Source organism: Amblyomma americanum, chromosome 2 (assembly GCF_052857255.1).
Source record: "Amblyomma americanum isolate KBUSLIRL-KWMA chromosome 2, ASM5285725v1, whole genome shotgun sequence".
Taxonomy (NCBI): Eukaryota; Metazoa; Arthropoda; class Arachnida; order Ixodida; family Ixodidae; genus Amblyomma; species Amblyomma americanum.
In genome coordinates this window covers 51,001,395-51,023,372 of record NC_135498.1, presented here as the reverse complement: position 1 = coordinate 51,023,372, position 21,978 = coordinate 51,001,395, and the positions used below count along the sequence as shown (strand labels likewise).

Genomic DNA, 21,978 nt, shown 5'->3' with positions numbered 1-21,978 from the left:
GATCATGAATGGCAGTCAACCAATATCTCTCAACCAATATCCCTCGAGAGAAAAGTATGAAACAACGGTATCCTACCGGTACTCACCTGTGAGGCAGAGACGTGGAGGTTAACGAAAAGGGTTCAACTCAAGTTAAGGACAACGCAGCGAGGTACGGAAAGGAAAATGATAGCTGTAACCTTAGGATACCAGAAGAGGGCACTGTGGGTCAGGGAAGAAACGCGGGTTAACGACATACTAGTCGAAATCAAGCGCAAGAAATGGCCTTGGGCAAGGAATATAATGCGGAGGCAAAATAACTAATGGTCCCTAAGGGTAATGGACTGAGAGAGAGAGAGAGAAAGAAAGACGAACAGAAAGGCAGGGAGGTCAACTATGCGACACCTGGTATGCTATCCTACACGTGAGAAAGGGAACGGAGGGAGAGATAGAAAGGACAGAGAGGAAAAGGGATCACTTTTCCACGTGTCCGTTGGCTATTACTTGTAGGGTACACTGCAGGACGACACACTGATAGTTCACAACCTTACACTCACTCCTAGGTAACAAACTGGATTCCAAGAAAAGGCAGGAGGCGGCAGAAAGTTAGGTGGGTGGATGAGATTAAGAAGTTTGGGGGGATAGGAGGGCCGCAGCTGGCACAGGACACGGTTAACTGGAGAGATATGGAAGAGGCCTTTTCCCTAGAGTGGGCTTGCCATAGCATTCACGTCTCCGAGATTAACTCATCGTTCAAAGGACAAGGGAATGGAAAGAGGTGTTCGTTATGACATGCATAATGGAAGCCAACAGCCACCGAAAACTAGGAGCATAGGGAATGTCTTTTTAATTCGTAGTTTTTCATCAATAGAAGATTAATAAAAGCAGAAGAAAAAACAACTACATGCCACTGGTAGGATCTGAACCCAAGACCTCCGAGTTTTGCTTCCGGTGCTCTACCAACTGAGCTATGGTCACGGCTGTCCAGTCTTCTGCTTTTGGGGGTATTTATGTGCGGTGTAACCGAACCTTGAGAGTGCTCACCAGCGCCACCCTCGTCCATAGCGGTGGATGTAGTACGTCCTGTATTACCTCGAGTTCCACGTAGGAACGTGATTGACCGATGAGGGCGGAAGCTGTGTGAGGACCCTTTTATGCTACCTATGGCATCAAGACTGCCAGAACCGAAGCCTTCGGTAAGCTATTCAGCAGCTATTCAGCAGATGGAAAGAGGTGTTCCTTTTCTCTACGCTGCTTGGTTTCGGTGACTGTCATAATTCAAAGAGTTGTCCAAGAAGGACTCCACATGGAGAACGGCATTAATAGGTGCTTAGGGTGTGGCGCTGGCCCAAGATAGTTGAGACCCAGAGCAGAAGCGAAGGCTTGCTCGCGGAAGAACGACCGAGGGCGCGGAGAACGAAGATTGGCGCCAACTCAAGGCGGAGCACAGAGAATTAAGAGAGAGTAAATCTTAGCACTTGCTCACGTTTACTATGTAGACATAGCGTGTGAGCTATGGCCTGATTTTGAGGCCATAGATAACACATAGAAAGAGTGTAATTTGTTCCCGTCGAGGGCTTATTAGTTTTGATTTTGTGCATCAAATAACACGACCTATGATTAACTGAAGGATTACTGTCACATTTTTATTTCGTTACACGTTGATTTCCCACACGTTAATATTTCTTTATATGACAGTTAATCGCTTTCAGATATTTAACGATGTCGAATATGGCATCAGGCTGCAGAGCACCAGGTCTTGGGAACTAATCCCGGCGGCCACATTTCGGTCACATTTCGGCCGGTCACATTTCCATAGAGGTGAAATGCAGGAATGGTCATGCATCTATGCAATTTTAAGGCCCGTTTGAGAGCCCCCAGATGGCTGATAGCAATCCGGTGGCTTCCTCTATGGCGTGCGTTTTTCTCTGCCTTCTTTTACTCCCTCCTTCATTCCCTCCATCACGGCGCAACGGAGGCGAGTCGCATAAGGCGCCCGTGTGCTGTGGGCTGTCAGTGCACGTTAATGATCCCCGGATGGTCGAAACTGTATCCCTCCACTACGGCATCTTTGGCTCCAGGCGGCCAACACAGCTGCTGGAGCTCTCCTCCTCCGAGCATCTGGCACGCAGCCTCTCTCTGACACTATGAACAACCCCCCACCCTTACTAAGCTACGCAGAAATTGCGGAGTGCTATAAGATCATAAGAAGGAAATATCCTCTTGCTTAAAAAAAGCCTCAGCAAATTTGAAGGACACATAATCAGACTACTACAAACTAATACTCTGCCCGATCCCAACTTAATGAGTGAATGCTGTCCAGACACGCACGATTCATCCTGCCCCTTCTGTGTAGGAGTTGGCACACTCTTTCACACAGTTTGGGAATATCAAGAAAACCCAGACTTGGACAACAATCCCGATCCGACATATGAGCGCTGGAAGGCAACCATTCATAGCCACAATTCCCTAGACCAGGCATGGGCATTACCCCATTAACGCTATAGCGTCATACCCTTAGTGTCATCTGCAATTTTCTCCCCTTATTCTTTCGCTCCCTCCTTCCAGCCTTCCTTCAAGGCGCGATGAGGTGTACACAGAGAGTGAGCCAGTTATTCCATCTTACTCTTTCTCACAACCAGGCTACCACTACCACATCGCCCAAATCTTCCATCTAGATGGCGCCACCAACCCAGGGTTCTGGCCCGCATTCACAAAGGAGTGGTGCCGATGTATACAGGCTGCGTGATACGGGCTTCTTCACGATGTGCTTCGAAAAAAGGGCACGTCTTGCGTAGCAGCGCCTGTGCTATGGACACAGGCCGTGAAGTTCACTTGGGCTTCGACCTCGTGTCGAGACTTCGTCGTACTGTAAAAACCGCCGAAGCTTCCTCGTGCAAACCACTGCATATCCCTTCGCAATCGAGCTTCGCATTCGCCGTGTACTGCCGGACAACGTCCTCCGTGAAGCACAGCAGGCTTCGAAGTTGCATCTCACTGTCCTCGCCATTGAAGTAAGGCAATCCACTCTGCGGGATTCGTATGTGCCCATGTGCTTCATTGCGCTTTCACAAGTTGGCTTACACCATCACCACGTCATCAACATAGATGAGTTCACAGCAGAACAAAGGCTTCTCTTAGAGACCTCCGCCTGCCCCTGCGTTGCTTTTCCTGACGCCATCGTGTCGCATATATAGCTCGCCGCTTCACCTCATTCTCTGGTGACCTCGATTGCGTTGCCCCGTGTGCCCAGTGGGTCACTGTCTCGTCTTGACGGCTATGGTTAACCTTTTGTATCGCTCACGGAGCTGTCCTTTAATTCCTTGTCTACAGAGTGGCTATAGACGACGGCGCACGGCTACTGCCGTGTCCTACTCGCCCCGACCATCAGGACGGGAGCGGCAAAGAGTATAGCCATCTTTTAGTTCACTGGCCGTTATATCACGGCTGAACAGCCATCCTGTTTTGCTTAAAGGCATGATGTCGCGGGTTCGATAGCGAGCTGCATCTGCTACCCAGCATCGACAGGAATGAAACGAGAAAAGATTTCGTGTGCTAAGGCTTCGCACCTTATTATTGACCGCAGGCGGTCGCGATATTAATCTAGCGGTCTAGGTCTGCCATAACCTCATCTTTTTCCCTAGACAGGTGCTTGCATTCCATGAGGTGAAATGCATCAGAAAATGAGTCACTGACCCCACCTGGTACATCCCGATCACGTTAGACATGGAGTTCTTTAACCAAGCAGCCCTTGTACAATTAAAAGTAAATCATCACCATCACTACCAAGAACAATTCGCGCAATTTCTTTCCCTCGACCCTTGCTTAGTTCTGGGATCCTTATTACCTTTTTGCTATAACACTTATGGTCAAAAACGTCTAGGATATAACGTTGCCCGTATATGGAATAAAGTTCTCAATGACGTAAAACCAAAGGATATCTTTTTGGCAACCTTAAAATGCGTTTTTATTGATCCCGTGGAAATAGGGGATTGAACTGTTTGCGTGATTTGATTTTCGCGTTTGTTATTCGCTCAGTGTCTGTTGCAGATTAGGGGAACAAATATTCTCACTGATATAACTGAACTGTTATGTTTCCTTCATATCCTATTATCGTAAGGTGTGCCATTTCTACCCCGCATAAAATAAAGGCCATGGGTTTAAACATATTCCATGTATTGGTTTTGAAAAATAAAGGAAAAACTAGAATAAAGAAAAGAAGGATTTTTTTTTACCATAACGCTATTTGCGCGAGCAAAGCAAAAACGTATACTAAGCGTGTTGTTTTGTGAAGTGTGGCCCATTCACTCCGCTGAACAATGGTTGACGTAACGCTGCCAGCGTGGTCCGCTTTCAGCGAGCAACGCGTGCGAAGGCCAGCGACCGACAATTTCGGCCTTCGCGACTCGTACATATAAGTGCCGGCTGTTATCCGCCCCCAGATACGACGCGAACGAGCTTTTCCCGAAGGCCACGAAGGAAACCAGGCCGCCGACCACGTGAACTCGGCCGAGCTTGTGTGCTGGAGTGTGCGTGCGTAACCCAGGTCGGGTAAAGTTGCACGCAGTACAGGAGGAACTGCGGCGACAGCTTGGAATGTCGCGTTCGACAAATAGACAACGAGTAGTGTGTTTCTGCGATCACCATTCACAGATCTCATCCTGAGTTAGTTTCGTTGGAAACCTGAATGCTACCCGACACGATACACTTGACGAGACATGGGCTATTTACAAACCGGCCTCGCAAGAGCGACAAAAAGCTTGAAATATGACATCGAAGCTGAAATGTATGAGCCAGTCATCGCTTGTTCAGATGCTAATAAAGGCTTAAGAAAAATAAATCATTAATAATAGGGTACGTTTAATATTATAGTAGTGTCGATGATATCATTTCAATTGAGGCCCCTGGTAGAAGGCAACTCAAAATTTGGCTCCTTCAGTTATTTGCTAAAGCTGTGCAAAATCCATTTCGTGGAGTGGTGGTATATATATATATATATATATATATATATATATATATATATATATATATATATATATATATATATATATATATATATATATATATATATATATATATATATATATATATATATATATATATATATATATATATATATATATATATATATATATATATATATATATATTATCGACAGATTTTTTCTGCATATATATATTTACAACGTGTTGTTTAATGAAGGAATGAGCCTCAACGAAACTCACAGTTCAATGAATATATTGGTCATTCTTCACAAATTTTCTCTGGCGTTTTTATGAATGGCCACAACTTGTGCGCTCTGATTGTTGACAAGCTACTCTTATGCGTGATAAAGAGCTTTAGAACAGTGTATCTGTCCCTGTGTTTAACTCCTACGGCACTCGGTAACGCGTAGAGAGGCCTAAGAGTATAACCACACCTGTAGTAGTAGGGGGGATAAGGAGAAAACAAAATGATAGAAGCAGACAGTGGGTGCACACCCGAGCGATGGTGACTTGGGAAAATCGATCTTGCACCTGAAAGCAAAGGTAAACCGTATTCTGTAACTCTTACATTGCCAATTCGCTCCACCGCACTTTCACCACGTCGATCATCCGTGCCTTTGATACCTGAACAAGCTGAAGACATTTCTTGCTGGCTGTCGGCTCTGGTGTCACACGTGGCAGAGACCAATACTATACGGATAAATTCCGAAAAAAAAATCAATCGTAATAGATTACGGCTCTAGGAATCTGAAACACTCCGGCAGCAAAGCCTGAAAGCGTCACTGAGAGCAACTCCATCGAATTTTAGTCCTTTGTAAAAATCGACTCGGTGGCTCTTTCTGGCTACGTAAATAATGTTTTCTCGGCAGCCAAAGACGCACTATATTGTTGAGAAAATTGGATTTAGATGTTTTCTCACCACTCGATCTAAATTTGTCATATCAAGACAGAAAAGGCCTCCATCGTAGTTGACTACTTGATTTTATTAGATCAATCAACCTTTTTTCATTTATTTAAGCATTACCGTCATCCGTCATTTCATACCCTTTTATGCCCTGAGGCAATCAACACCGCATAAAAAAGGACTCCGTGATCATCGTTTGGAAAGAAATAGCGGGGTAGGCTAGCCTCAGAGATCCAGGAGAAAAATAGGGGACGGTTCAGCGTGGTTGGGACAAACACGAATTAGGGCACTTCGGTTTCGGTTCGAGGCTCGGTTTTCAAGATCAAGCAGGCTTCAGACAAAGGTCGGCGAAATCGGACTTAAGTTCCGCCTTAAGGGTAAGACTCGATAGCTCTAATGGGTGAATTCCCATTAATGCACAACTGGGCATTCGCTACTTGAGATTTATAGATCCTCGTTAGTCCTCGTGGCACTCCTGGCGTGGTGCAGCGGTTAAGTGATGCGCCACTGGCCTGCTATGACAGGTGATGCCACCGGTGGGTCTTGTGAGAACCATGCTGCAGTGGGCACGGTGGGACCGCACAGACAACGGCGAAATCGGCGAGTAGAAGCTCTAGAGCTATCGCACTAAAAAAAAATACAGATGATCATAAGAACTAATTCGTTGACTGCGCTAATATGGGGCTTTTGTCTTTCTTATTACATAGGTCGCGTTGCCATTGCATCTCTGACCGCAGCGGTGGCCTAGTCGACTGAGCATCCGCCTCGAATGCGGGGTGTGCGGGGTTCGATCCCCAGTGCCGCCGGGTACCCACCGGTGATGCAGTGGGTACAAGCTTTCACCTGGCCGGGTGCTCGGCTTATAAAACATCGGCGAAATGCTTGGGAAATGGGTCTTTGACCTCACCTTGAGAAATCGCAAATACCTTGTGCCATGGCGCTCTTTGGCCATAGATGCCCTTGCGCCATAAAAATCCATGAACATCAAAATGGCATCTCTGAATTTGATGGCGAATAATTTTTATGCCATAAGGTCACCTTTGGCCGAAGAGAGCCATATAGTTTCACCCCAGACATGCTGAACGCCAGGCAAGGGAAAAGCTCGTACCTATTGCATTACCGGTGGTTGCCCAGTGACACTGGGGTCGAACTCCGCACCTCGTGTTTACGAGGCAGACGCTCGCACAACTTCTGTTGAATGGTCTTCAGGAGGGTGTAACTGGGTGGAGTGTGGAGCCATTTGCTCTTAGACGCCGACGTTGCGATTTTGCGGATGTGTCGCAGTTAAACTGCCTCGACGCAGTGCAGTTTGTGAAATCGGCTGGTGGCGGGGTGGGCAGTATTTTTTCCTTTTTATAGCTTATAATAACGCTGTCTTCTAGCTGCGTATTTGTTATTACGACACGGTAATTCGCTTATACAGGCCAATTTCAATCTGTCCACAGTCTGTTTTTAACGCGTCACCTGATCGGCTTGGAACCATTACATCAAAATTATTCAATACCTTCATGGTCTTCTCTAATTGCAATTTAACTTCTGGACGAAACTCTCAGAAGTATATTTGAAGGCAGACGCACGAGACATCCCCCAAAGGAAACATTGGTTTGGCCATGCAATTTTCGCGTTACTGCGTGTATCGTCCCACGTTTCACGCTGGCATCAGTAATGCGATGGTTGCGAAAGACATCAGTCAACGAAGCCTGAAAAGTGCTGACTTCTGTTGTTCACAAGAACGGCCTTGACACCTTTCACAGGTATTCAGCGACCGTGGAGGCAGAAGTTGACGCCACAAAACCGCGACGCTAAGCGAACATTCAAAGGGTAATTTTTGAATAAATTCCGTTCAGTACTCTGAAACATCTTTGTGCTTGTGCTAAAAGCCGGTCTCCTGGCCAGCCCTTGGCTCTCGTATTTACAATTATTACATGCACGTAAGTATATGCATACAGCGGTAACCGGGGGGGGGGGGGGGGGGGTGTCGGGTCGGGGCGATAGATTGGTTTTTGGCCAGATTTATTTCTTTGGAAATTGATGTGAAGCTAAAAGTAACAGAAACTTGACGCGCCATGAAAGGTGCCACTTTCAGTGTATGGCAGACACAAAGCGAACGCAGTCATCTCGAGGATGGATGCTGCACTCAATTGCAGCAAGACGGAGACGAGAGCAGCAAGCACTGTTGCTGCAACTTTTCGTGTCAAGTTACGGGTCATTCGAGTGCAGAAGTAGGGGAACCTCTCGAGCAGCGGCATTATTTATCGACAAAGGGAAGTGTGTCGACATCATCGACACAGAGACACCAGTGGAAAAGTAGAAAAAAAAAAGAGGCGAGCACCCGTCGACATGCAAATGAGGTTATGCTCTCGATGCCACAGCTATCTAATCAGCCTGCTCGCGCCACAACGTGTGGGTCGATTTGCGCACATTGCTCGGTCTAAATTCGTTTTGTGTATTTTTTATTTCCAAGTATTAGAGTTCCTGCAACTGAGCGCGTGGTGAACACCACGGGTTAGACTGTTTCTTCATCATTGTCAACAATAGACTTACTACACCCACTGCAGGGAAAATGCCGCTCCCATATATCTCCAAATAACCCTGTCCTATGCCAGCTCCGGCCATCTTATCCCCGGAAACTTCATACTCTCATCCGCCCATCTAACTTTCTGCCATCCCCTGGTACACTTGCCCTCACTTGGTATCCGGTCCGTTACTCTTAAAGACCACCGGTTATCTTGGCTTCGCATTACATGCCATGTCAAAGCCCATTTCTTCTTTATTTCGACCAGGATGTCATGAACCTGCGTTTATTCACTGACCCAATCTGCTCTCTTCCTGTTCTTAAGGTTAAGTTAGTTCCGGTAACATACATCTATAATATGTTTTTCTCTTGATGGATATTTATATATTGTTTCACAGTGCAGCATACCCGGCACCATTCCACCATATCGTGAGCAAGTAGCGACGCCTGGTGGCAAGATATTGCACCCTAAACGCACCCGCTAGGCATAGCCTTGCTCGAACGTCTTCAGGACACATGGTTTGCTTCTTAGCAACGTGGTTGGGCACGTATACCGCATCCTTAAAGGGGCCATGAAACGATATTTACTGAGGTTAGGAAAAGCGCTCGAGTGATCGGCATTCCATCACTCTTCACTCCATAAAAAAATCTTTAAACTGCCTTCATTAACACCAAAGATAATGGTAATTAAAAGTGATGCTTTTCCTTTCCTCCCTCAAATTATACGCGCTGACACGCCGAAAAAATAAAGAAAACAGGTCGGAACTGCTCCGCGCCGCACTGCATTCCGCTCAGCCACTTGGGCACGACCAATGGGAAGGATTGCCGAGATGCCCTACTCTACGTCAGAGGGGAAGGGGAGGTTAAGAACGTGCTGTGGGGTGTCGCCCTATTCGGTTGCGAGTAGCAATTTATAACTATTACTTATAAAATTATAGGGTCCGCGCAGAGGTTTTAAATTTGACTCAAATATTCAAAAAGACCACCTCTACAGATATGTTGCGTTAGAACCTGACCATCAAAATAATTTAAGGGTCCCTTTAAAGAGACTCGAGTAGAAATTTAAGCTTGCTTGTATCGATGGATAATCGCGTTGTAATGACGAAGTCCCCACTACCACTGAAAATGGAGCTTTAGTAAACAAGAAAAGGCCCCCCTCCAACAATTATGGACAAAAACATTTTTCAACGGGGTAGGGAGGCCGCAGATTGCACAAGGACAGGGTGAATTGGAATGATATGAGGGAGACCTTTATCCTGCAGTGGACGTAGCTCGGCCGGGGATTATGATAACTGAATTGATGATACAGTACTTCGGGGATAGCTGTGACGAAATTATCCAAGCGTGAGGCGGCATCGATGACTGAAAAATGACCCACTGAAGAACTTCATGGGAAGACTACTTGATGTTTTGCGGATCAAAACGTTTTTTACTGAATATGGACCTACGAATGTGTAATACAGTGGCTCATACATTTAATCCAAGCACGTAAGGCGCCCTTCTCATGACACGAAGCCATAAATAAAGGTTGCATTGGAAATAATAATGTATTTGGGAAGAAAACTAGCCAAGCCAACAAGCGCTGTAGACGGTACTGCGAAAACCCGCGTAACGGAGTTGTGGAGTGTTCAAAACAATTAGTGAGAACTGCTATTTGATCTGCTTTTCGCCACACAACACAAATATCATGAACAAAGAGAGAAAAACTGCGTGTAAATCCATTTGCATCTCGACAGTCGTGAGCCTACAGCCCCACCCACCCCAGACAGCGGCCCCGAGAGCCGTGGCGTCAAGACTGGGGTCTCCTCCAACACTCCTGCGGCTTGCAGTCGACACGCGCTCATCCTTTTGAGGCCCGATCATTGCGATATGCCAGAATAGACTGCAGACAGCAGCAATGACAGGACACCGTAACGAAAACGATATTTAACATTTGGTCGGGAGCACAGGCGAGCGGGCGGGCGAACGGGCCGGCGGGCGGGCAGGCAGGCAGGCTGGTGTGCGAGTGGGTGGGCGGGTAGGCACGCCAGGGAGGTAGGCAGGCAGGCGGGTAGATCGGTAGGTAGGTAGGTGAACAGGGAGGCGATGGGTGGGAAGGAGGATAGCTAAGTAGGTACGTAGGTAGGTAGGCATGCAGGCAGGTAGATCGGTAGGTAGGTAGGTGGATAGGTGGGTGGTGGGGGGGGGGGGCGAGGCGGATAGCTAAGTATGTATGTAGGTAGGTAGGCATGCAGGCAGGAGGGTAGGTAGGTATAGGCAGGTGTTCAGGCTCGCCAGTCTGGCACCGTTACGATAATTACCGCCTTCCCCCTACCCTCCACTCTTCCGTTCCCCTTAACTTCCCTCTAGTCTACGCCCACTAACGTCCACAACGTTCAAGCGCCCCTGGTGGCGGCCACTCACGTGAGGACGAGGAGGAGGCGGCGGAAGCGCAGTGCAGCGGCGAGGCGTTCCTCGAGGATGCATTGGAGGCCGCGTGGTGGTCGAAGGCGGAGGCGTCCGCAGCGTTGCAGTGGTGCTGCGGGCTGGGCGTGGTGCGGGCGTTCTTGCTGAAGGGCAGCATGCGGTGCATCCAGTTGACCAGCTGCCCGGACATGGCCGCCGCCGGCTCGCCTGATGACGCCCAGGATCCCGGCCCGATGGCTACGCCTGGGGACAAGGGCGGAAAGACACGTGGTCAGGGCAGCTGTGACCGCAACATTTATATTCTTCTTCTCCGTTCTACGCCCATTTCTCTCGAAAGGTTGATAGTTCGCAAGGACGGGAACAACTGCTTTGTTGGCGCAATGATCGTTGGGGCTCCACCCCAAAGAACATGCCGAAGAAAGCTTGCTGGCACCGCGGTTTAGGTTTATGGGGGTTTAACATCCCAAAGCGACTCCGACTACGTATGATGGACACTGTAGTGAAGGGCTCTGCATAATTTTGGCCACCTGGAGATTATCAGTGTGCAAGCACTACCCCCCCCCCCCTTTCTCTCTCTCTCGCCGATTTCTCCGATGTTTGTCTGTCCGGTCCCTCTGCGGCCCAGAAGAGCCGGGTGGCAGGTGGGCCACCTAGGTGACGTGTCGTTGTGACGTCATCACAACCTGCCCACCGGATTGTAAGCAAACTGTCCACATTGGCAGGTGGCAGTTAAATTAATGACCGGTCGCGAGAGGTTGTTAGGGAAGAGTTAACCTGGGTCTCACAAGCCCCACCGGTGGCGACACCTGCCATCGCAGGGCAGTGGCGCATTGCTTAGCCGCTGCACCACCGCGCCAGAAGTGGTATGAGGACTCCCAGCGGTCTATGACTGCAAAGTAGAGAATGATTGATTCCACATATATGGGCATCAACCCATTACCGCAGTCGCATCATGCCCTAATGCAGAGCTTCAGTGTACCCTCTAGTTTTAGTGCGCTAGCACGAAGACCCCCTCTCACCGATCTTGCAGATCTTTGTCTGACGCTTGCTTGACTTTGAAAACGATGCTTCTACCCGAAACCGAAACTGAAGTGAAAACCGAACTGTAGCGCACCTTATTCGCATTTATCGTAACCACGCTAAATCGTACTTTCTTTTTTAACGTTAACCGACATCGCACAGTACACGGGTCTCTAGCATATCACCTCCTTCGAAATGCGACCGCCGCGGTCGGTCCCGACCGCGGCGGTCAGCAGCCGAGCACGATAACCACTGAGCAACCACGGCAGCTGGCATTGTGGATTCAAGTACAAGAAGCAGGAATCCAAAACAAGCTTTGTTGTTGCCGCCATGGCGTTGACGAGAATTTATCAACCCACACGACATACTAAAAACAGGTCGTATAACTATTCCATTAATACTTGCTTTCTCAATCAATTCTATCCTAAGGCTGGCGCCGCTTCAACCGACGCTTTCAGGAAGTAGCCCACGGGCACAATATCACTTATAAAGCGACAAAAAAAACAAGCAGAAGGAAACAAACAAGAAGATTTAAAAAAAAAAAACACGGGCACACCGCAATGCTCACCACTGGATGAAAGCTATCCGCACAGTTCTGTATTTCTGTACCTTGATCAATGTGAATTTTATTAATCGGTTACGTCTAATGGCCAGTGACAATTCATTACCGAGTTCATTGCATCCGTGGCCTTCGTTTATATTGTAGTAAGGCCCAGTTGTACGACGATGAAATTGCATTTCTAATTAAACAGAAAAAAAGAGAAAGGTTACGACAGAAATTTGTTTTGAGGCGGACCTTGATGTAATCTAGTAGAAAAAATCATGTCAGCATAAAAGCATTCTTCACCTCATGAATGCTGGTCTCGTATTAGTGTCAGAAGCAAAGTGCTACCCCGACGGCATATCCACCCTCACGAAATCCTTTCAGAGAGCTTCATCGCGATTCTACATTGGTGCCAACTGTGTTGTGTAGCCAGAAATTCCTGGCGTAACGAGATGAGTTTATGCAGTCATGTTTAGCATGAACAGAACGGATAAAATAAAGTCATTGAAACGCCCTGAAACGCCTTGAAACGCCTTGAAACACCTGTAATGAATGTGTAGCGACCCGCGCGGCTGGCAGTGGTGAAATTCCAAAAATGGCGAAGTGTCCCCACAACGCGCTCGTTACAACGCTCGGAACCTTGGCCAGGGCCGGACGCTGCCGCCGCCTCTCCGCTGCTGTCTCCTCTCCGGCAGCCCTCCAATAAATGTGCCCCCCCCCCCCCCCCCCCGGGCGACCTCCACAGAAGCACCCTGAAATGAGCGCATGTCGCCTCATCGTGCAGGCTAAAGTAATAGCAGTCGCCGCAGTTACGACAAAGCCGCCAGCGACGACGTGGATCGTCAGCTACGGTGAGGAAAGGTCACGGACGAAGCCGAGGCTTTGTGGCTACAGTCACAAACGCGCCGGGGGGGGGGGGGGGGGGGGGTGTTGAATATAGAATGAACGCTCTCGGAACGCTGCCCGCAAGAGCGCTGCACGGCAGGATGCTCGAGTCCGCGCCAACACATTTCGCACACCATAAAGCGCTCGTTGCAACGCTACCAAAACGAAAGCGCCACTACCGAACTATGATGCGTTCCTTGCAAAAATCTCTTTAGATAGTCTATAATAGACTGTCCATAAGCTTTTTCTATAAAGTATAGACTTTCTAGAGACAGATCCCATAGACTAGTCTATAGGCAATATAAAACCTGTAGACAGTATACCATTGATGTATAGACAGTCAATAGAATATGAATAGAAAAAAGGAAATGTCTATAGAAAGGAAATAGAAGAAATCTATAGACAGTCTATAGACCATTTTTATAAGGGGAGGCAGCACCATTCAAAGCAAGAGGTGGACCATCAATAGCTAATCATTCACTCGTATTATCACGGATGTAATCACCTTAAAATTCTTCTTGAAAACAATTACATATAGCGAGGTTAATATGATTACTGACCATGAAAACTGCCCCTTGTTTCTCGGAAGCCTGGTCTGCAGCCCGAGAATTGAGCTGCGTCAGTAATTATCTAATGGCATAGCAGATAACTACTATTTACACGCAAGGGAAGGGGCTTATAGCAACACAGCAAAGTGGGCGAATTGGTATTGCATCTTAAGGTACGAAACAGCGCAACTAGCACGAAGGACCAGAAAAAGAAGAATACACAGACACGCGCTGACTTACAGCTGTCTGTTTTAATCGGGAAACCACATATTTATCATCTCTAATCGTCGCGTCAGAGCCTCAGGTCATCATCACAACCTACAACCTAAACAGAATGAAAGAATTAACAATTGCTGAAACGTAAGCACCTAGAGGCTTCCACGTTGTTCCATCAGCCATATCTCGCTGATCAGCTTCTGTGAAGATATGATACGCCTCCACTACTTCTCGTACAAGTTGCTCTTTATGACGATACAGCACCACAGTGTTGTCAAAGTACGGTGTGCACAGGCAGGATTTGCAATGTGCAACCAACTTTGTGCAACCAACTTTTTTTTTCTTTCTGTTTAGGTTGTATGCTGTGATGATGACGTGAGGCTCTGACGCGGCAATTAGAGATTATAAATATGTGGTTTTCCGATTAAAACAGACAGTTGTAAGTCAGCGCGTGTCCGTGTATTCTTCTTTTTCTGGTCCTTCACGTTAGTTGCGCTGTTTCGTACCTTAAGATAATAAGGAAGGGGTTTGTCCAGCGTGTTTCCCATTAAAATAGTTAATCAATCATTTGGGTCGTTCTTGAGCGACTGCCCCGGACACGTGGTTGTCCTGGCTTCGATCCCGGGCAGGGACAAACTTCGAGCTGCATAGTTTTCTTTTGTAGCCGCATGGCGGCGCTTGTGCGACCGGTAATGAGTAATTGCTCTCTTAATATAGTTGTCCAAATATGCTACTGAAATCGACGTAGACTGGCTTTTCTGAGCACTTTTATGCAGTACGAATCAACTTATTTCAAAGCCTTGTTTATTCTACGTTACTAATTAACGAATATTACTATCTCAGATCAACGGGAGTAACTTTCTTCCGGAAAATACTATTTAATTAGCACCCATATTTTACATTGAACACTCGGTTTCTGATCACCTGTTTCTGCCCACTTCCAGGGCGAATCACCTTTTTAATTCCCTTTTCCTCGACCACTCCCACAGAGAGAGTGGCGCAATCAGTAATTCCCCGCGGCTCACCGATCTCTATTCGTCATTTTTTTTTATTTGAGGCTGCACTTCAAGTCTGCTCGTAATACGTCTTTTGATTGAACGCAACCCAGTTGGTGGGATCTCTTTCGCGCGTCAGGTATAGCCAGGCCCTGATTACTTATTTCTTCTTTTTTTCACGTGCGTTTTGTCTTTCCCGTCTTCTTACGATGCGTGTTGGAAGCAGCAGCTTCTTTCGGCTGCTTCTTCTGCTCTGGCTTTGGATTCTACTTCTTGCGGTGGAAGGACCAGTGCAGCCAGCAGCAGTACTTCTGCCGACTGCACCCCACTCATTTGCAATTAAATGACATTCGGATTCTCACCACGAAACCTATGAGCCGAATGGCTCTGCTTCTGATTTCCACTCTCTGGCTATTTCTAAATGACCATAGCTTTTTTGTGTGTGTGTATGTGAATGCGCCACCTTTGGAATGAGCAATTTTCTCTCTACTATCCCTAGTTCTTCTATACAGTTAACCAACCCCATAAAAAATAAACGTATTTCCAGCGATATACCTATCATCAAAGGTGCGATAAGACGTCGCTGAGATCCCGATGTTAGGGTTCAGATTTCTCGAAAGTAAAAAAAATTAACTATCATATAATCGACCTTCTTTAGATTTTTTTTTTTTTACCGGAAAGGCTATATACCGGAATAGCATATTTGCGTATCAGTACACATCTGTGCGCTCTCTCGATTTTCTCTCTCTCTCTCTCTCTCTCTCTCACACACGCACACACACACACACACACACACACACACGCACGCACAGAGAGAAAGTGTGTGTGTGTTCATGAAATACAGCAGCAAAGATTTACCTCGCGCTACAACACACAGCAATTTTCCTATATATTTTTTGGAATGTAAAAAATAACTGAGATTATCTAATTTTTAAATGATTCAACTGCAGAGTTCTTGTTTTCTGCGGCAGGCATCTGAGACTTTTTAATTCATTCCAATTCACTTCAAACTGCAGGTATGGTCTTCCTGTTGTCCTGCAGTATTTTAAGGCAGAGCAGTCTAGTGAAAGGGATACTGTGTACAGATACTGAGTACATATGGAAGATAGACTGAGAGATTACCAATATATAACGACAAAGAGGCCATTTTTCGCACAAAAAGAAGCTCTTATAAAGCATAAATGAACTGATAAATCAAAAATAAGTTGCCACCTCAACTACCTCCACACATCGTGGTGACGTCGGGCGAGTTTTATTGTTCAGTATAATGTAAAACGAAATAGCACACGGCTGAATATTAATAGAACTTTTGCATGGCTGCAACAAGTGAACTTTCACTTCATAATGACGATGAAAATAAAAACTAAACTTTAAAAATTGTACAAGACAAACGGAAGACATCCGACGTCATCTGCAAAATCACGAGTTTAAGGCATATTTCCGAGAAAATTATGAAAATTAAGTTAGAATATCTATATATTTCAGAACTAGTTTCATATAGTTGGAAAAATATTCCAACTTAATTTCCATATTTTCCAGGCATGAAAGCCTCTTTTTGGTGTCAAAAAAACGTGCGTGGAGTCACAAAATGGGCCAACTATTGGGTTCTTTTATTAATAACAAATATCTGAAGGAGTAACACTAGGAGTCCTTTTAAAGCATCAGAAATGATAGACTTAACGTTAAAAAAACAATACTATCCGAAATATTACACCTCTATTTTATATTTCCCCGAATGTTTTTACTACTGCATTTCGGACCCACTGTTAGGCTTGTGCATGCTTCACGGGTTGTGCTCTACATCGATGCGACGTTAAGCTGTCTAAGGATAAAGTTAGAACTGTTCGTGCGTCTTTCTTTTGTCGTCAATGTCACCCCGCTCCTTTCTTAGCTGAAACACGCAAAAATCAAAAAAAATTTTAGCGGTATATAAAGCCTGCATAGTCCGTAATTAGGCAAGAGGAGGTTTTATTTTCTTTATATATATGCTCATGAAGGATTGATTGGTTGCTTCAAACATTCTCGTTCGCATAACCATTCGACGTTCAACTGCCTTCGCAAAAGGTGGCTTTTTCGCATGCCGCTAAACCGCGCAGAAAAGCCGACGCACGACACGAAGGGGCACAAGTTTATCACATGAGTCACCGAGCCATCGAACAGTGGACTAGAGCTTTACATTTATCTCTGTGGTTTTGATAATAATAATAATAATAATAATAATAATAATAATAATAATAATAATAATAATAATAATAATAATAATAATAATAATAATAATAATAATAATAATATTAATAATAATAATAATAATAATAATAATAATAATAATAATAATAATAATAATAATCGCCATCATCACCAGCCTGACTACGCCCACTGCAGGACAAAGGCCTCTCCCATACCTTTCCAATTACTCCCCCCCCCCCCCCCCCCCAAGCCCTACCTATTAAGCTCCCTATTAAGTTGCAGACACAGTCTTATCTCGCATTTCCATCGTAACCCAGTGCGCTTCGTCATCAATGCTGGGATATTTTGTTTCTTTGGAAGCTCGACCTGAAAATTATCATCTGACACCTTTGCTAAGCGACGTCTTCATACTGAGATGTTAAGTTTCAAAAAGCTTTTAAAGCTAAAAAAAAGCCCGTTTTCCGTGTCCCCTTTTTTCCCCCAAAAAATGCGCAAAATTTCAACAAAAACGTGAACGCAGTATCATTAGGCACATTTATTTTGTAACTCAGAAATAAGTAGATAATTATATTTATTCACCAATACAAATATGCCTCAAAGTCTTTTTAGAAAAAAGGTCTAGGTTTAGGTTTATGGAGGTTTAACGTCCCAAAGCGACAAAGGCTATGAGGGACGCCGCAGTGAAGGGCTTAGGAAATTTCGACCACCTGGGGTTCTTTAACGTGCACTGACATTGCACAAGGCGTTGACACATTGCACACATTAATATCGACGGAAAGCATTGCATCAGTCTGACTCATTACGGCTGGGTAGGGAAATGGTTGCTCGCGCACCTTTTCTCACATTGAGGTTTGAGAGCATCGCGCTCAATATGAGCTGCATCACACGAACTGTGGCAGGAGGAGGTCAGATCTTGAAGCGCTGCTGAAAATGTTTACTCACAGCCGTTGATTCAAAGAACTTAGAACACTGAATGTTTGTGCAGTTCGGGTGGTCTGCATAAGGTGGTCTGTTATTTCACTTCAAACGAAGTCCTCAGCTTGTTCACTACGAACGCGTTGCCAGCCGTATTGTGTGCGATATACACAAGTATTTGCTCGCGCTCTCCTGCAAGCCTGTAGGCAAATTACTGAACTGCGGCCAGTTTGTTTTCAAATCACGCAGATGATGGGGAAACTCGGAGTAGCCGACATGAGACCGATGTCAGCGGCTGGCTGCTACAGTTGCTACAAGAAATTTTGAACATATGGACGGCACCAGATGCTTAGCAGATTCCAAAACAGCTTCATTGGACCAAATTTTACGGTGATCAGTGAGGTGATACAGCGCAGAAGACTCCGTTTAGAAATTTCGACATTTTATTTTTTCCTCTGGGGAATGGAACGTTTTTATTTTTCCCACTTTTTCAAGATTTTTTTTTCTTTTCAGGCACTTACTTACATCTCTATTTCCACAACGTTCACGCAGGCGTCTTTCCACACTGCCGGTTTTTCCTTAAACGCGCATCCCCCATTCTGGTATACCCTAATCTTCCTTCCCTGTTCCCCTACCTTTTTTCTTCCCGTCTTCCCCATTTGCAGCCTGCTCCTTCCATTGTCGTCTGCTCGGAAGTCTGCTGCTGCGGGATAACAGCGCATTGAAGAGAAGGGTTCGGTGGCGGCGACCGGCGCGATGGCCAGAACAAGCTTTTCATATTTCGTAAATACCGAGTGCACAAATACGTCAGCTGCGCCACCGACGCTATTCGTACTCCCTCCCCCCCCCCCCCCCCCCCCTCCCTGAACCAGCCTTTCTTCCCTTCTGAGCCCACTTCACGCCGCATTCCTGAGGACCCGAGCCTCCCAGGGAAGAAAGGAGGCCGAGGCGATCGTCATCGTCATCGGCCTGCAGAGGCGACGCCGGCGCCCGGCTTGGACCCAGCCAACGTTCCGTGGTGCGGGGTTGCCCGGGGCAACGGCGTAGACATAATTAAAAACGCAGCGCCTTCAATTAAACTGCTGCGTGCCACCTCTATATATGATGCCTCATCTCTGACAACCGACGTGCTGGTCCCCTCTTCTTCCCCTCCCCATTTTCCCTGACTCGCCGAAGAGGCGCACTGAAAGCGCGCTATATACCCAGCCGCAACGACAGCACTGGAAAGAGAAAGAACGAGGAAAAAGAAAAGAAGAAAGAAGCTCGAAGCGAAAGAAAACGGGAAGAACAGTCGGCGAAGTGCCCTGGCCCTTCCCGCACACCAACGCCGCATGCGCCACGCAGCCACACATCAGAATAACCGGGGCTCGGACGGGGGGCGCTAGGGGCCGCTAAAATAAGTAAACCGAGCCCCAATGAAACGCGGCGAAGCGATGGGTGAGCGAAAGGCCCAAACAACAAGGAGAGCAAAGGAGAAGGCAGCCGGCAGAGGGCTCCACATTCCGATGTTGTACCTCCTCGCCACCCTGACGGTCGAGTACCGTACTACCTTTCGCTTTATCCCTCTGCTTATTTTGTTGTTGCGTGTATATGTATATGTATGGGCGACGTTTGTCGCGCAATTGTTTGCCGCGTGGTAAGTCAACCGCTTTCTTTCACTTTCTCATTCTTTCTATCGGGAGCGCCGTCCCTCGTTGAGCGCTTCTCTCTTCTTTCAGTTTCTGTCAAGCAGCGAACTGGAGCGGCGACGACGCGTCGAGGTGAAAGAGGGGAGATGTTAGGAAGCCTTCGGACTCTGGTCGCGCGTTCTCCTTCGCGAAGAAGCGCATTTGGCCGCTGTCGTGTGCTGTCGCAGACTTGATTTGTCACGCGACGTAACGCCGCGAGTCTGGCGCCGCAAGAGTACCGGGAAGCCCCGCGTATAAGGCGCTCTCCTTTCGGAAAGGCCAGGGTCGTCACGTGCGAAAGAGCCCGCGAGAGGAAAAAAGAAAAGTAGAAATCATCGCCCAACGCGCTTCCTCTTCATCTCATTCTCACTGTCTGCTGCGAGCGTCCTTCGTCTTTTCTCTCCTCTCCAGTAGATCCTCCTATCCTATTCCTGATCTTTTACCTCTTTTCGCTTGGAATTTTATTCACTCGGTCGCGTTTTTCGCGTTTTCTTTCATTTTTTTTTCGCGGGCCACAATTTTTGCCTTTCCTTGCTGTTTTCGTGGTCTGTCTTCATATTTTCCTCAGTTTTCCTTCCTACCCCCCCCCCCCCCCCCCCCTGATCTGTTCGCTTGCTGCACACATTCCCCTTAAGGCCTGCTTGGCCCCGTTCCCCTCGTTCTGACCCACATTTCTGGGTCGTGCTCGTTCGCATTTCCTGTGAGACGACGACAACGGGGGAATGTGGCGTCGGAGGAACAATTCGACGCGGTGAAATGCACCCCCCCCCCCACCCCGTATTTTGCGCTTCGCTTACGTAACGGGCGCCGACTTGGCGAGATATATTATTCTGTCGTCTCTCGATGCCGGCAATCTAGCCCCATACGACAAGCCAGCGTTCTTTAAGTCTCCGCACAACTTTATGATGAAGTCGACTCCGCAGACTAAGGTATGTATAGTGATTAGTGCCTCGCGCAATTACTATACAACTACTCTATACCCAATTGCGCCAACACACGCGCGTCACATGGGCGTGGTATAACATTTCGTGCCCAACATGCCGACATCATTGCCCACTATCACCACCGTGGTTTATGACCAGTGCGGCGCATGTTGAGCCTGAATTTCGCGTTCATGAGCGCGACCTTGACGGCTATCCATCCGGCATGGACCACGGCCTTTCGAAGCGCGTACAGCTTTAATGTTGCGTATAAAAAACAATGAAAATTCGTACTAATTCATGCTGCGCCTGTACTCTAGATTTACGGTATTTCTTTGTGCAGTAGGTACACCTTTCATTCGTGCTTCTTTTACCGGAGCTCCTACATAAACCCACGTGGTCGTTGTTGTTTTTGGTTTGTAGTTGTCGCTGACCTACGTAGAAATGGAACGTATGCCCACGGCGGGAGATGGGCCAGGGTATGATGCAGTCAAGTCGGGTGATCAGAGGATAGATGGCTGAGGAAGCTGGGAAGGTCTGCAGAAATGCTGACTGAGGTTGGAAACTGGGGTGAAAAAGAATTTTTAGAATCATACAATTCTGAGATAAATTTGAAATTAACAAAGGGATCTTTTTCTTTTTAATTCGAAGGTTCGCCATGTGGCATAATAATAGTTTAATTGAAGAAACAGTGCGATGAAACACGGACACACGAAGAAACGACACACACGAGCGCTGACTCACATCTGAAATTTTATTCTGATGGAAATACGTTTAAATAGAAGACATGAGATTGTGGGTAACAGGGCTGCTGCAGCGATAACCGGCAATCAGTGTGGTCGCATCACAAGATGCCAAAAAACAGGAGCAAAAGAAAAATAAGCAATAAAAAGACGGTGTAAAGAGCCGCGAAAAGGTGGTCAGGTAACAATCAGCAGCCTAATTATGCCCACTACAAATAAAGGCTTATCCCATATCTCTCCGGTTAACCCCGTCTTGTGCTAACTGCGGCTCCTTAACCCTGCAAACTTCTTAATCTCATCCACCCACCTAACCTTCTCCCACCCCCTGCTATGCTTGCCTTCTCTTGATATCCAGTCCGTCACCCCTAAGGACCAGCGATTATCTTGCCTTCGTATTATGTTCCGCCCAAGCCCATTTCTTCTCCTTGATATCGATTAGGATGTCATTAACCCGCGTTTCTTTCCTAACCCACTATGCTATATTACTGTCTCTTAACGTTGCACGTACACGTTACGAGACGTTAGATAACATTACATAGCGGCTAGCTG

General features: G+C 46.7%; 1 protein-coding gene across 1 annotated transcript in view; it reads right to left on the bottom strand.

Moving 5' to 3' along the window:
- The window catches only part of LOC144121213 (aromatic-L-amino-acid decarboxylase-like), a 149,286-nt gene that overhangs the window by 48,570 nt on the left and 78,738 nt on the right, over nucleotides 1–21,978 (bottom strand). The window contains exon 2 of the mRNA XM_077654299.1: nucleotides 10,787–11,032. Coding sequence (XP_077510425.1) covers nucleotides 10,787–10,849 — 63 coding nt within the window. The 5' untranslated portion in view covers nucleotides 10,850–11,032. The remainder of the gene's footprint in view (nucleotides 1–10,786; nucleotides 11,033–21,978) is intronic.